The sequence below is a fragment of the Tyto alba genome, unplaced genomic scaffold, assembly GCF_018691265.1.
Source record: "Tyto alba isolate M040663 unplaced genomic scaffold, T.alba_DEE_v4.0 Super-Scaffold_13, whole genome shotgun sequence".
Taxonomy (NCBI): Eukaryota; Metazoa; Chordata; class Aves; order Strigiformes; family Tytonidae; genus Tyto; species Tyto alba.
The window spans coordinates 7073087-7088566 of NW_024881275.1; the positions used below are offsets into that span (position 1 = coordinate 7073087).

The window sequence follows — 15480 nt, forward strand, 5'->3', positions numbered from 1 at the left end:
CAGAGCATATTCCTTATTAATTTACTACAAGGTGAGTGCATGCATCTCATCCACTCTAAAGACAAAACTTAATAACCTAGGTAAACCAATGTGTTTCCAAAATAAGAATTTCAGGGGGAGGAAGTTAGACATCCTACTTGAATACCTGAAGTTAGCTGTACGTTCACTGATTTCACAAGCAACTTTGTTCAACATCCGTAAAAGATGTATCACTCTCTACTTCAAGAACTGAAGTAAACTAGAACACCCTCCTTTCAATTCACCTGCCTGCTTACTACAGTCTCACATAATCCTGTCAGCTTTTAACATGCTAAGCATATGTGACTTCACAGATCAAGTACTTGTGTGTAAAGGGTGATCATGTTCCTACCAGAATTTCTGTTCCAGGGCTTTTGTTGAGGAGGCAAACGCTGTGCACTGCAGAAGTCTGAGGGGCACTGGAAGACCAGATTTGCCAAAGCGGATTCTCCAGCTCCCCTTCCAAACTCCCACTCACAAAAATCCCTCACCTTATAAATATTTCAGTTTGGCCACCAATGCGTGTTCTCTCCATGAAAGCAGAAGACCAATAACACACCTCCAAGAAATCTGATTGCTTCTATACTTTCTTTAGTCATTTCCACAGGAGATATCATATATACACAAATTGGAGACTTACTCTAGCATCAAGGCTGCAACAAGTTAGGTTTCCCACTGCTACTACTGACATCGTTATCTCCCAAACACTAAATGCATATTCTAGAAGTTAAAAAAATTATGTACATTTCAATCTAATATCTAAATAATGCTTTAAAAGGCCAATTATTCAACAAGATAATTCATTATCATAACCACCAAACATGCAAAATTCCAGCCAACAGTCCTGCATGTTCTTGTCTAAGAATCTATCTTTATACATTCAAAAAGCAGTCCCACTAGAAATCTTATTAGTAAACTTTTAAATGAATGCCAAACCATTTCTCTGTTGTGACTATTGTCTCACATAATCCATTAACACTACACCTACAACTGAAGCATCACAAGTCACAGCTATTTTAAGTACTCTGTGCCAGATGCTCAGCCAGAACAAAATAACTGCAGATGTACTGACAAATGGGTCTGGAAAATACACATCAACATAGGACCTGAACTTCCACAGAACTGGTCACACAGGTTTGTAGAAGCCGATACTGCTCTTTAAGATTTTACTAACATCCCCATCTCCACCAAGTCAAAATTTCATTATGAAAGACCACCAAAAATATAAAGGATGAGGGACAGTTGAAATTTTAAGAGTTAGTTTCACTTTCACATCTTTGGGTGGAAAGGTAGGAACACAGGTAAGAACTGTATTAATGCCCAAAATGATCACAACAGCCACCTGCATTTTGTCACTCTCACTATTTAACAGTCCAGCTGGTGCTGAAGCTTATTAAAAAAAAAACCATTGCATAGAAGTAGACCATTTTTATAGCTATTCAACAAACTAAATTACTGAAATTAGATCCTCACCATCACAGTCTAAAAACCACCTCTATTAGACCAGATGAATGCCTTCAAGTGCCATCCAATATTCAGCAACATTGTGTCTATAGTCTCCTTCCATTCCCTGTCTCAACATAATGACAGCAGTTAGTACTTTCTTCCTCCCTTAATTATGATACAGAAAAGCTGTGGAGAAACTGATTGATTAGGGCCATAAGAAAGCCAGTGTTTTTCTCTTTAAGGGCACAGTAGGTCACACCACACACCAGCACCTCACCATGTTAGAGCCAAGGATCTGAGACAAGCTTGCAGGTGGGAACAGTTGAGTCCCACCCCAAATTTGTAAATCAGAGACTCTATTGAGGCCTCCGAACAGTTGAGGATTGAGCTGTTTATCTTTAGCACTTTGTCCCTTTGGTCTTTGGCTTCTATGATCTATATTAGGCAATGTTTCTTTCTAAGGAGAAATCAGCTGTTGGCTGGTGTGCAATTGACGAGTCTACTCTCTGAACAAACAGTGTACACAGTTGCTTCTGAATAAACAAGACACTTTTAAAATTGGTTTACAAAGATTTTTATATGTTGTTTTGGATAGCACTAGGCATAGACCAAAAGCCAAATCTTTTAGGCTGCTCCAACACAGCATCATTGATAATATCTGAACTTCAGCACTTTATTTTTTTCCATGCAGACTAATGGCTTTTTTTCAAATTGCTTCAGCTGCAGGTGTTCCAAACTTCAGCAGTTATGCATGGAAGGCTACTTACAGATCAGAAAGAGCTACTATGTCTTTCTAATGGAGCAATTAACTTAAGTGCTTTCTTGTTGAGAAAAATAGGGAGCTATCTACAGTAAGTTCAGAACAGAAGACCAGCACATACAACACACTGCTATTGAAGTCTATAATTTGATCCCTTCTGCCATTGGCTTGACCACAACATACACTACGAATCAGAATCTAATAATCAGAAGAAAATTAATAGTTAACATATAATCAGAGAACAGATTCTGTTCAGGAGATGCTATATGTACTTTTAATTGGATTACTGGAGATTTAATCTAGTCAACAAAAACTCAGATTGCATTTAAAGATTAAAACTAGCTACTACTACATTTTCTAACAGAAGGAAATAAGATGTCTAGATTTATTAATATTTCTAGAGCTATATTTCATACAAACTGATATTCTCTCATATTAATTTAAAATTCCATTAACTCCAATACTTCAAGAGGAAGAACATTAAGGTAGCTGACGATAATTTCAACTATGACTCTGTTAATCTAGGAACTACAATTGACCTAATAAGGACTTCCTCTTTTTTCTTGTCTTTTTGCATGAACATGACTAAGCCAGCAAACATGAAACAAGCAATACAGCCTCCTTCATATCTCATCTCACAATAAGCCTCCCATTCCCTTGGCCACAGTATTTGTTTCACACTGAAGAAAGATTCAATAATAAGCTTCACCTGCTGATTTAAAAATACATCTGAAGACCAAAGAAGATAAAAATTTTGAAAGAGCTTTGTTTCCTAATGAAACCTAGGGGGCTAACATTTTTATATTACCTGCAACCTAAATTGTATCTAGTTGTTCTTTTGTTTAACTTTGTTTTATATTAAAAGCACAAGGATCACAATTTTGTCAATAATGCAACTTTTTCTTGCAGATAAAGGAAATTAATAAATAATTGGCACTGGATATGAAGAAGTTGAATGACTTCATAACTTTGTGCAGACGGGTGAACAGCCTATTTTAAATATTCAGTTCTGCATGACAACATTCAATCAAGAGATTGACTTCAAGACAGCTGCAATCAGTACTTTGTCCTCATACACAAAACTGCAGAATCAAGACTCACATGGCTAACATTTGTACTGCTTGCTTCCCACTGTTTCATGGCAGCCACAAAAGCATTGGAAACACGCACATACTTTTTGTGCAGTTGCCCAAAAAACAGCAGTCTTGAGCTTGTCAGACTCCATGGGCCAATAGGATATGCGAGATTTGCCACAAAAGATCTGGAATCTACGATAAGAAACAAACCTTGTCAGACTTATTTACTACAGTCATCAGCTGAAAAATGAGGAGAAACAGAAGGAAGCAGACAGTCAACAACCTTTATAGTAGGAATCTTACTAACAAGCTTTGATCTTAATTGTAGCCTGGAGGCAAAGCCCACCCTGGTGTCTTTCATCCTCTTGAAGTCTCAGACCTAACCCTCTACCAACACCAGGCATGCCAAGCTTACTTATAAGCATCTACATTAGGAGACAGTTTAAGCTATAACAAGGTTTAATAAAAAAAAAAAAAAAAAGGCCTTCATATATTAAAATAAACACCCAAGGGGGCAATTATACTAGCATATACTAGCAAGTAAGAGAGTATCTGGATAGATTTCCAAAAGGGGAAAACCTTTCTTTTCCACCTTTTTCTAGGAATTCTTCCCAACACTTAGTTCCGTACGTGCACACTGTCAAATCCTCACTTTACAAAATCCGTTTCAGAAAAATCCTAGTTTCCCTAGATAAATCAGGATACACTAACATAATGTTATAAACCTGTAAAAAATAAAATTAAGTCATACAACTGAAATATTTCCCCATGAAAAGGTTAATTTTAGTACCAAAGTTACTAAAAAATGTGTATAGACCTAAGCAAGCATCAAAGACTACCACCAAACCAACTTCAAGTGTGCAGATCTGGGATACAAAGTCAGCAGGCATGCCTAAGAGACCCAGACTCACTACCTTTGTTGCCTCTGGGAGATGCAAGCCCCAACAAATATTTTATAACTCTACTTTGGCAGTAGGTCTGCCTGACTTTCCAAGGCCCTACTAAAGCCAATGGTGGCATGGTGCCACACTTGTTTTGCCTTCCCTTGAAAACCGCAACCTTAGACTATTTAGTATGAAAGATAATTCACTTTCTCAAAAAAAAAAAAAAACCCAAAACCCAACAAAAACAAAACCCCCATACCTCTCTATATATATATTTCCCCATAATCTCTCTGAAAAGACAGCACTAAAATAAATATGTTTTGCAGATAATAAAAGAGAAAAAGGAAACTAATCTGTACAATTCTGCCAGAGGCAACTTTTGAACCTGCCATATACAACCAGTATGAACCAAGATTCAGGAATTCCTGGTGTCAGTCACATTTCCAAAACCGTCTCTCCGATTTTCAGTAACTTCATATTACCCACTTGAGTACTGGAGAGTTGAGGAATTAAAAATGTATATAAAAAAGCAGCATGTTTTAGCCACCCTTCACCCTCCCAAAAATACTCAGATACACATGTCTTTTTGATGTATATTTGGATAACATAGTAGTCTGGTTGAGGTATCATCTGTTTTCCAAAACACTGCCTTCTTGAGGATTAACTATTATCAGGATATTCAACACAAACCAAATCTGTCCTACAGATTTCCTTTGTTTTCTATTCTTTAGTCCCCATATAGACTTACTGTAATCCCACTCAGTTTGACATGTTTCTGTACATGTTTGATTTAACATCATTGAGCAATGGATTCCATTAAACAGTCTACTTCAGCTTAAAAAAAAAAAAAAAAAAAGCAAAGTGAAATAGATTCAGTACTGTTGAATCTGCAGTAGCTCCATAGGCAAGAGTAACAAATTTGAAACAAGGATAAATGAAACAAATAAATCAGTGTCGGTTAGATATGGATGGTTGTAATTCTATATGTAGGATTTCTGAAGAGCTCTGAAAAATAGAGCTCAGTAACCTGGAAAAACAAGTTTCACCAAATGTAGCTGCCCCAGTGGTACAAGAGCAGGTATAAATATGAAGGCTTACATATCTTCCTTTCCTCCCACCTCTACATCCAAGACTTTTCAAAGAGATGGATTATTGTAATTTCACATCCCTGTCAAATTAATAATAAAAAATAGGCCTAGACTCCAAATTGCTTTATCTTGTTAAAACAGTTTCCTAAGGCATTTTCTTTGAAGAAAATTCCTGCATTACCCCATCTTCACTTAACAAAAGTATCATCATGTTTTTCTTTCCATTTGCTATTTATCTGTTGGAAAAGGCAACGTTGATCTCCCAGAAAACAAAGAGCTCACACTACTTTAATTTATTAAACACTGTAATTAATTTTGTTTCATCTGGCCCCCACAGAAAAATAATTCACAAGACATTTTCAATGAACTAGGATATTCACTTTCAATGCACTTAAATTCCAATTTTGCAGCTCTTTATTCAGCTAGGTTTACCACTTTGCATTGAAAATTAATTACTTTTTTGATGGATTAGGTTGAAGAATCAGTTTGAAGATAAGGCAAAGAGACATCCATCCATATCTACCCATACTGAGCATCAATTTCTACTGTTCCCACAGATAGGCACAAATTCAGTTTGGGTTCTTTAATCTGCCTTGAATGCCAAGCCATGCGATTCAAGATATCCGGTAACATGACAGGTACATATACATATGATTACATGATCCTCATGCCCCATGGTATAGCACCCTCAAAAGAGGCAAGAAACCCACAGAAAAGCGAGGCACCAGTTTAGCTTAGGCTCTGTGATAACGCACACTGGACAAACCAAAACAGGAGAGAAGCACCAGTCCATATGCAAGAACAATTGACATGCCACGATTTTAGTAAGGAGTGGGCCCAGGACACAAGTCCCACAGCCTCTCCAAGCTCTGAACAAACAAGCAGCTTTCGTGTAAAAACAACAGTGAAAATAAGTAAGGACACAGTTCCACTAAACAGGTAGCAACTGACTCTACAGCCTAAGCAATCGTTTCCGTATCTACCAGCTTATGCTCAATCAGCATTAGGTCTACAAACCACATTGAGAAAGAGGACAAAAAGAGCTTCACAAGAGTCACTTGTACTTTTTACATCTTAAGTTCCATAAATAAAAATGTAAAGCTTTTCAAGATGTATCAGCTCACTGCTTTTCTAAGTAGTTTTCCTGACTTGTATGGTGATTTTTTTTTTTTATTTACTATGGGCTAGGCAAAAAAAAAAAAAAAAACAACCTACTCTTAAAAATTAAGCCCTTAACCAAGACACTTGATGTCAAGCAGGGGGTCTACTTAAGGAAGCCAACTTTTCAATATTAGTTTTCCCTCACAACTACTAAAGAATGCTAGCTTGCACTGGAGTGAGAAGAAATTTGCAGACTAATATGAGAACACAGCAGGGGCATACCAGTGCAAAAATGCCATTGGGATTTGAACTGAGAGGGCAATTAGGTAGTCATTTGGAAAATATAGCACAGAAGTGCTTTGATACTGCACCAGTTAGACACAGTTCTGAGATCTTAAAGTGTAAATTATTACAAGGCAAATATGTAGATCTTCAGTGTGGAGCTCTCAAAAGCATCATTTTAAGATTAAGTCACTCCTTTCCCAGATAAATTAAATAAATTCTTATGCTGCCAAAAAAAAAAAAAATACAGGGAGGGGCAGGGGTAGAAATCAAAACAGAACAACAGGGAAAAATATTTTAAAAATAAGTGTCAGTTAAGCTTAGGATTCACTGAATGTTGGGTCATACTTCACCATCATGTTGTTGGGTTTTCTGGTTCCCAAGTGCAGAAGCTAAATAGAACCACTGCTGCACATCGCTATCTGACATGAAACAGTGAACAAATACGACTCTGAACCAACGCAGGTACATGACCATAAAAAACCTAGCCCTTTGTGCAGAAGAGTCAATTCACAGCTTCAACAAACTCTTCCAGTAGAGTTTTAGATGCAGTATCCCCACTACATTTTCCTCCATTTCAATGTTACAAGTACACTTTTTTTTTTGCATCATCAAGTACCAAAATCACAACACGAACCTCACATTAACAGTATATACTAAAAAATTCCTCTTCAACCTCATTATTTAAAGAAGGAAAACGCATCTATTTCTAGGACAGTCAAGGTTAATAGAACAAATCCCTGGGAACAGGCAAGATTAAAGAAAGATTAGAAATATAAAGCAGTTTCCATCTATATACTTTCCTGACCAAGGCAGAGGGGAAAAAATCTTCTCTCTAACATTGCCTTCTGGAGATTATGAAATGTAAGTCAAGTAGGTCTATTACCAAGACACACACAAGAATGCTTCAGCTAGTTCCTTGCCTCTTATCTCCAAAAATAATTATCCTCTATGACAGCAATGACTAGCTTTCACTTAAATTAACATTTCTGCCCAATCTCCATTATGCCTATGTCCACTGTGTGCTGTACTCTGCAAATTAATGTTAAGTTTCACAGCTGGAGAAATTTGATATAAGCTCACACAATACAGTTTGCTCCCTCCAACTACTGTCTAAGCCTCCCTCATTGGCTCAGTCAACACAAATCTCTCCTCAGGTTTTTGTGAAGTTACCACCATAAGCTTGACACAGCTGACAGCATTTGGAAAGCCCCATGCTCCCTCTTTCCTGTCCAGCTACTGTGCTGAAAAGGGTGGCCTCTGAGATCCTTTTGTAGACCTGTAAACAAACAATCCCTTTCATAATCATTTGAGTAATTTTTTAAAAAACAAATGCAGCCTGTGACAGGATATACAGCCTCACTCTTCCTCTAATTGCATTAATTTTTCCATCCCAAGATAGCAAGCAATTTGGCTCATGTCTAGATCAAGAAAACAAAAGTTCTCAGTCTCTGGACTTGTAAAATCACATAAGATCAGTCTCCCTTTTTTACTATTTATTTTACAATCTCTGTTCTAGCCGTCTGCTCTGTTGGAGGACACCCCCTCCCACAAAACTCACCTAGAAGTCTGAGAACCAGATGCAGAAATATTCCAATAATTTTCCAAACTTTGGAAATTTGAACTAATTAAGTATTTTTTTTTTGTGAAATTACTAGTATGCCTCAGAAGACAGTAACACCAGAAGCCCTTGCTTAGGCACACACATAATGAAAATTTTTCAACTTGGAACTACTCTCTCCTGCAAAACATATTCTTTATGTTGATCAGATGTGACTGCCAGATTAGCAAACAACAGTAATTTGTTTAGTAATTCTCTTCTAAAGTTTGTTCACCTTAGCTTGTGACAACATGGTACCATAATACAGTAAACCTTTTATATCTTGACCTATCTTGGACAGCAGTCCTTATTATTACATTATCCATTACTAAATTCCATTAATAATGTCCAGATTCACAGAAGCCTTTTACCACCTTTCCTTTTTTTTTTTTCACCTCATGCACAGAGACAAAGGAGGTGGGGGGAGACTAAAATCCACAAAGACATTACAATTACAAGCAGTAAGAGGTGAAGAACACTGTTTCTTATCCGAGGAGAGGGACACAGCTCAAGTCAGCAGAGAGACCAGGGATGGAACTAGAACAAACCCTCCTTTTGGTGCAGAAATTTTCATTTCATGAACCACTTCATAGTATTTTACAATAGCTTTCTACATTGGATTCTTTGTTATTTAGTGAAGTTAGTCCAGAACATAACTTAAACGTGTACGTACTTTATTTTACATTTTCCTCACAATAACAGCAAGGACTACACACTTTTTGCCAAATACAACAGTGAAGGAATCAGAGCTGCATCCTATTAACCCTGAAGACATAAACAAGGGTTTGAAACCTTGAAAATCTCACCCTAAACTCCTGGCAATTCCACCTACTCTTCAAGGATGTGTGGGGCTTTTTCATACGGGGTTCCTGAGCTCTAACATGACCCCTTAAAAACATTCTCCACCTACTGCTAAGCCCTACGCAACAAGAGGTAAGGATTAAAATTTCTCATCTTTAAGTGGCACTGAAAGATAACAAGGACATCAGAAACAGGCACTGAAACAAAACAGCAAGTGACCCTGTAAGGCTCATGGCACATACTTCGGCATGTAACATGTAATGTAGCGAAGTCAACATGCAGCATAGTAAACCATTTTAAATAATCCCATCCATACTGAAATGGAAGTTTATTGGTCAAAACATACTACTGTAAGCTATCCAGTGTTCTTGCAAACCTGCTAGCAAGACAAGATGCCAGCAGCAGCCACACTGTGATTGTGTATGTCAGAAGAGGGGCTAAGGTCACCTGTGGCATGTACAGCATAACTATTTCTACAGTGAGGCCATGACACAATTTTATTCTTTTTTTTACAACAAGCTGGAGTGCCTTGTAAAGTTGTGCAGTATGCTTGGCATCAACCCATCAGTTGTATATGACTTTACCTTTTATTTTTCATATTTTCAAATTACACTTGATGAAAAAACTGTTTTGCAAGTTATAAGTAATGACTTGGATATACTGGTTTTAGTCCAGATAAACACTTGAAATCAATGGAATTAAAATGCTTAGGCAATTTTGAAAATCCTTTATGCACCTCTGTATACCATAACAGTGTTTAAAATCTAACCCACCTGTTTTAGTTCTTATGTACTTCACCAAGAGATACATTAGAATCATCTTATGATTAGCAGATGCAAGATGCTGATATTCTGCTTATTTCACTGTCAATGTCAAAATAACTCTGAAGTGCCTGTAATGCCACAGCTTCATATAGCAAATCAATCTAAACACTGTGTATAACAGCAAAAATGTTGAGCATATAAAGTAATATGCAAGTGCTTTCTCTCTACGATCTGGACAACATAGGCCCCATCGTGTGATCCAACAAACAAAGGCATCTCAGACTATAAACTCAGTACCTGTGTATCCCACATCAAGTATAGCATAACAGATGGCATATTCTATTCCCCACAGTCTTTCAAGACTCTAGTCAACTCATAAAAAACAACAGCCTACACATCTCACAAAGTTTTATCATGCTGCTAGAGGACTGCAATTCACATGAAAACTGTCATGAAGAACAGAAATTTTAAAGTATAGGAATTCCCATCATTGTATGAAGTCTCTTTATTGTGCATTAACTGACACAGGAAGTTTCTATTAAAGGTATGTTTACAATACTAGGTTAAAGGCCCTCCTCCCAAGCAACTCTGATGTGAAGACTGAGGACTGAGTATTCATTCTTGCTCAGAATAGCTGCAACCTCCAAGCATTTTACAACTATTCATTCTACTATAGTGAATGCTGTGTGCACTTTTGCTAGGTAACGGAGGCAGGAAACGGAAAGAAAGACCAGCCATATCTAAATGTAGATAGCTTTTTTCCAAAACGGTATTAGCAAGCAAAATGCCATGGTCTAACACCACTGCCAGCATATAGAACACTACCTACTCACTACATTTGCCTGAATAATAAATATCCCTCATGTTCCACTGCCTTCTTATTTCAGTGGAAGAGCTACATAAATTTGTACCTGTAGCAACTATGCAAATAAGTTTTTATGCATTCGTGCTTGTATTTGAAGATACTAGGAACAACAGAAGTGCATACGACATAAACACCAAAGAGCATCATCAGCTTTTGCCAATCGTTCAAACTAGCGTATCTCAAAAAAAACCTCTGCATTTATCTTAATTGCAGTTTTTTAACCTCATATATACACATGCATACTTCTTATGCACAAAAACATTTTTATACAGATGTTCCTGCCATTTCAGTCACCCACCTGTAACCCTTTTAAACTATCTTCTCCAATCCTTCTACTTCTTATGAAAGAGATACAAGAGAAACTAAATAACTAGCCTCCCACACTCAATTGACATTGTTCTGTTATAATTCTTCTTGCATTTGAAAACAACCTAGAAGCTTAATCTCTGAAGCCACCTTTTTTACCTTTCATTATACACAAAAATTCTTTGGTATGTTCTACAGATTAAACACTCAAGTGAACTGTATGCAATCTATTCCTGGCAAATCACACTGCTAAAACATTTCTTAATATGTATGTATTGTGAAGCACAGCCAATACCATGAAACCTCCTTCATAAACAAATATCAAAGAGCAACACAGAAAACCAGTACTCATCATAGGGTTTTATTTGCCTATTTGAATCTTGCCATATAGATCAATATAACTGTTTAAACTTATGATTTATTTTGAGATTTCAACAGACAAGAATGCACATCCAGCCAATTCCTGTAGAAATGGAGCTATCTCAGACATTTGTAGTTGGTTTTCCATGATAACACATTCATGAGGAGGCAAAAAATTATGGGAAACTGGAGTACCACCATCTGAAATCTTGCATTTCAATCAATAACCTACGTGTATTGACAGCTGCATCCCAAAAGACATTGTCATGCTAGGTACACTCTTTTAAATAATGCCACTAAGGAACCCACAAGATCATTAATGATCAAATGGCACTTTTCCCACAAGAGCAAAATATGCAGTTGAAGGCATTTTAATATAGCATGCAATCAATAAAAATTCTTCTTCAAATAGCTGAAACTATTGGAAACTTCAGCTGAAAATTAAATTGTTAAACAGCATTTTTGCAAAAATCTGCAATGAATTTCATATGTGAGATTATCAGAAACTGTCAAAGTAGATAACAGTATATAAAAATTATCATATTGGGCATCTTTGCAAACAAAACTACTGAATTAGAGGCGGCTAGCTGACCACCTGGAAGCAGGCTTGACTACAGTGTGAGTGAGAACTGACAGCTGCATTCTCCTCTGCAGTTACAGAAATAATTTTCCAATTTCAATAACTAATCCACATTGAGAAACTAAAAGTGAAACCAAATAGGAAAACAAAACCAGTTTTCTTTTTCCAGATGAAACACACATAAACAAGTTCAAAGTATTACTGCCTCTAAAATCAAGGGTGGTGGTAAACATGAGAGGTTGAATTGTTCCTTGGTTATAGTTATAACTTCTTTCACTTTAGAAATCCACCATAGTGTGACATTAATCAAACACTTTAACATCAGGTTATACTAGATAATAAAGCTGGCTTTAAAACTGTCTGTCTGCATTTCAACAGAGTTCCAATTTTCATCCAAAACATTGACATGTGAACATAAGAAATAAATCCAGTGAATATGATTCACTAACAAAGGAGTAAGAAGTATGAACATACTATGACAAAAGACCATGTATCTTACTGACTACCTATTAAATCAATGGACAAATATGCAACTTAATGAACCTTCATAGTTACTACTTACACAATCTCAAGAAAAATGAGAACAAATCTAAAATCAATATAACGTCTGAAATCCACAGGACAGAAAAATGTTATATGAGAAAACTCATCTTAAATTCTATATCTACTTATGTTGAAAAACATTCAAGTCATTCTGGTGATTTTGAATCTGAAACTACAATTTTACAGGGAAATCAAAATTGTAGTTACCAAAGTTACTACTGCAAATTAAGTTGGTCTTTAGAAGACACTAAGAGGAATGTAAATGGACTGTATATGTTTGTTTCAGTTGCCTTAAAGTACTTTGCTTTAGAATACTGCCTTGATTCCACTATTCAAACATGTTCTATGCACATACTGTCATTACCCTGCAGCCTCCTACAGCAACTTCTGGAATTATGTCAAATCTTATCCCAGCTTCTTCTGGTAGGATAAAGAATTGGTCTCCCTTTACCAAGGGAAAAAGTAAAACCTGCTCTGCACTCAACAGACAAGCAAAAATACTTTGGCCCCAGTACTGAAAGGCACAGAATGGCAGAGACCTCAAAACAGATATAATCTTTTAAAGGGTTAATGTTTTTCACGTTCTGTAAGATAAAGTGTATTTATAAAAGGAGGAATAGATTGTTCATAGAACTTCAAAACCGAGGTTTGTCATGACAGCAATACCTAGGCACCTTACTCTAAATACAAAATAATCACATGAAGTTCTTCCACAAAACTGGTCAGAACACACGTTGTCTTTGCTTTACTGATGTCCCTCACAGAATCAAAGGTATTTCCCTAAAAAAACAAACAAACAAACAAAAACAAAACAAAACAAAACAACCTCCTGGTTTAAAAATCAAGGGCCGCATTTTTTCCATGGCAAGCCAAAATGAAAACCTATCCTTTTATGTATGGTTTGGTGGTAGAGCAGGCACTGTCAAAAACAGCTGCCAAATCCAAGAGTCACTGCAGGTTTTAGTTGTTCACGTTTCTCTTATACGCAAGTGTAAGAGGCCAGCCGTGTAGAACATTCAGCTATTTTAATAATTCAGCTAATTTTATAATTTTTAATAATGACATGGAAATATACTACCCTTACGCAAGCATTTTCAACTTGACTTGAAGTGTTAAGTGCAATTACATAAAAGTAAGGATGAAAAATCTCTGCAAGGAGAGAATACAGGAGACCAGACAAGGCTCTGCTCGACCTGCTCCCCCTCCTCAACGACCTCCCGAAGGGTAGCCAGTCGGGATTTTTCCTAGGGAAGAACAGGGCCTTTACTTTACCATAAAAAAAAAAAAAAAAAAAAAGAAAGAAAGGCGATTTACCCCCCGACCACCCCCCATCACCTCTCCGAAAACCGGCCCGCTCCCTGCCCAGCAGCCAATCCGCCCCCAGGCCCGAGAGGGGGGCCCCGCGCCTCGCACGCTGGAAACCCGGCAGCACGCGTTAACACAAAAAAAAAAAAAAAAAAAAAAAAAAAAAAAAAAAAAAAAAGCAAGCAAGGAACTAGAAAAACCAAACCAAACAACACCCGGTTTGGGGAGGGAAGGGGGTGGGCAGGCGAGGGCCGAACGGCCGCGCTGCCCTGGGCCCGGCACCGGCCAAGCCCGCTCTGAGGGGCCCGCGGCTGATACCGGGTCGGCTGAGGGGACAGTCCCGCTCGCCCCGACCCCCCAGCGCCGGTGGCAGCGGCCCCACCGCCCCCATCACGGCGGCGGCAACGGCGAGTCGCCCCCCTCCACCCACCCTACCTCAGCCGAACCGCCGCTTCCGCCCACCCGAAAAGGCCGCGCTGCCCCGGCGACCAATGGAGACCCGCGCTCTACCTTCCGTCCCGCCTTCCCCAGCCGTTCCCGCCAATCGCGACGCGGCGTGACCCCGGCTGCGGCGCACACCCCTGGCGCCGGCGAGGGCGCCGCCGCGGGCGCACTTCCGCCCGCCGGAAGGGTGATGTGGCTGTGAGCGAGCCGCCATGGTAAGCGCGGGGCTGCGGGCGGGAGGGGGGCGGCTGCTCCGCTCCGGGACCGGCCCCGGTCCCCTCCCGCCGGTACTGCCGGCTTCTACCACCACCATCAACCTGCCTGGTTGCGTCTCCGTCGAGCGACGCGTCCCAGCCCCGGTACCCACCCCCCCCACGGCCTACCCGCGGCCTTCGAGCTCCCCCTCAGAGGCCGGGGCCCTCGCCCCGCCGCGGGGCAGCGAGCCCGCGGCGACGGAGCCGTTCCCGTTCCGTCGGAAAAGCCCCGCAGGAACGCTCCCCGTGTCCCTTTCCCCGCCCGCAGCCTGACAGGTCTGTGCCGGCCTAACGCGGGTGTTCCCCGGGGCAGCGTCCGTGCTGCCGCCCGCAGCGCGCTGGCTGTCTGTCCTGACCTGATGTAACGTGCGTGTTCGGCGTCTGGCTTCTTGAGCTGAACCCTGACGCCGACTGCTGCTGTCGTTTTTCGGGGATAGCGTCAGAGGCCTGGGCCTGCTTGCTGATGAGAAGTGTGAATGGTGTATGTAGAGTTGACCAAAAGGCTTATTATCATTGCCACTTAACGTTTTTTATGGTTCCTGCCTTTTTTTCATTCTCTGTACAGAGAATATAAGTGGAAGATGAGTACTTGGGTTAGAGTTAAATCTGTGCTGTGGAATAACTTTGTCATGTAAGGTGAAGATCTCTTTAGGAATATGCAGACTCATTTAAAATTGATTTTAAAAGGAAAAACAGTGAAGAGAAGGTTTCCCTATACAAATGAAGCTTCGCATATAACTTATTTCAATGCAGAATTATTTTAAGATTAGCATTTTCACTATTTTTCTTAGAATCACAGAATGGCTTGGGTTGGAAAGGGCCTTTAAAGATCGCCTAGTCTACCCTCCCTGCCATGGGCAGGGACATCCTCCACTAGATCAGTTTGCTTAAAGCCTTGTCCCACCTGGCATTGACAGGTTATCTGTCACCAGTGATATATACTGTACAACTTCCACTGAATCTTTTTGTACTACCCACGTACTTATTACAAGATTAGTATCTC

General features: G+C 39.2%; 2 protein-coding genes across 7 annotated transcripts in view; one reads left to right on the forward strand and one right to left on the reverse strand.

Moving 5' to 3' along the window:
- The window catches only part of XRCC4 (X-ray repair cross complementing 4), a 185963-nt gene extending 171704 nt beyond the window's left edge, over positions 1 to 14259 (reverse strand). The window contains exons 1-2 of one of the 6 annotated variants that reach the window (XM_032995499.2): positions 14215 to 14235; positions 13601 to 13718 (exon numbers count right to left, since the gene is read on the reverse strand). The gene's annotated coding sequence lies outside the window, so the exon portion shown is untranslated. Of the gene's footprint in view, positions 1 to 7463; positions 7486 to 13600; positions 13719 to 13809; positions 13883 to 14097; positions 14169 to 14214 lie in introns of those variants that run through there. The other 5 variants (XM_032995494.2, XM_032995493.2, XM_032995495.1 and 2 more) reach the window with 5 other exon arrangements.
- Positions 14260 to 14326: 67 nt separating this feature from the next.
- TMEM167A (transmembrane protein 167A) overlaps positions 14327 to 15480 on the forward strand; it is a 29011-nt gene continuing 27857 nt past the window's right edge. Inside the window, exon 1 of the mRNA XM_042787591.1 lies at positions 14327 to 14438. Coding sequence (XP_042643525.1) covers positions 14436 to 14438 — 3 coding nt within the window. The 5' untranslated portion in view covers positions 14327 to 14435. The remainder of the gene's footprint in view (positions 14439 to 15480) is intronic.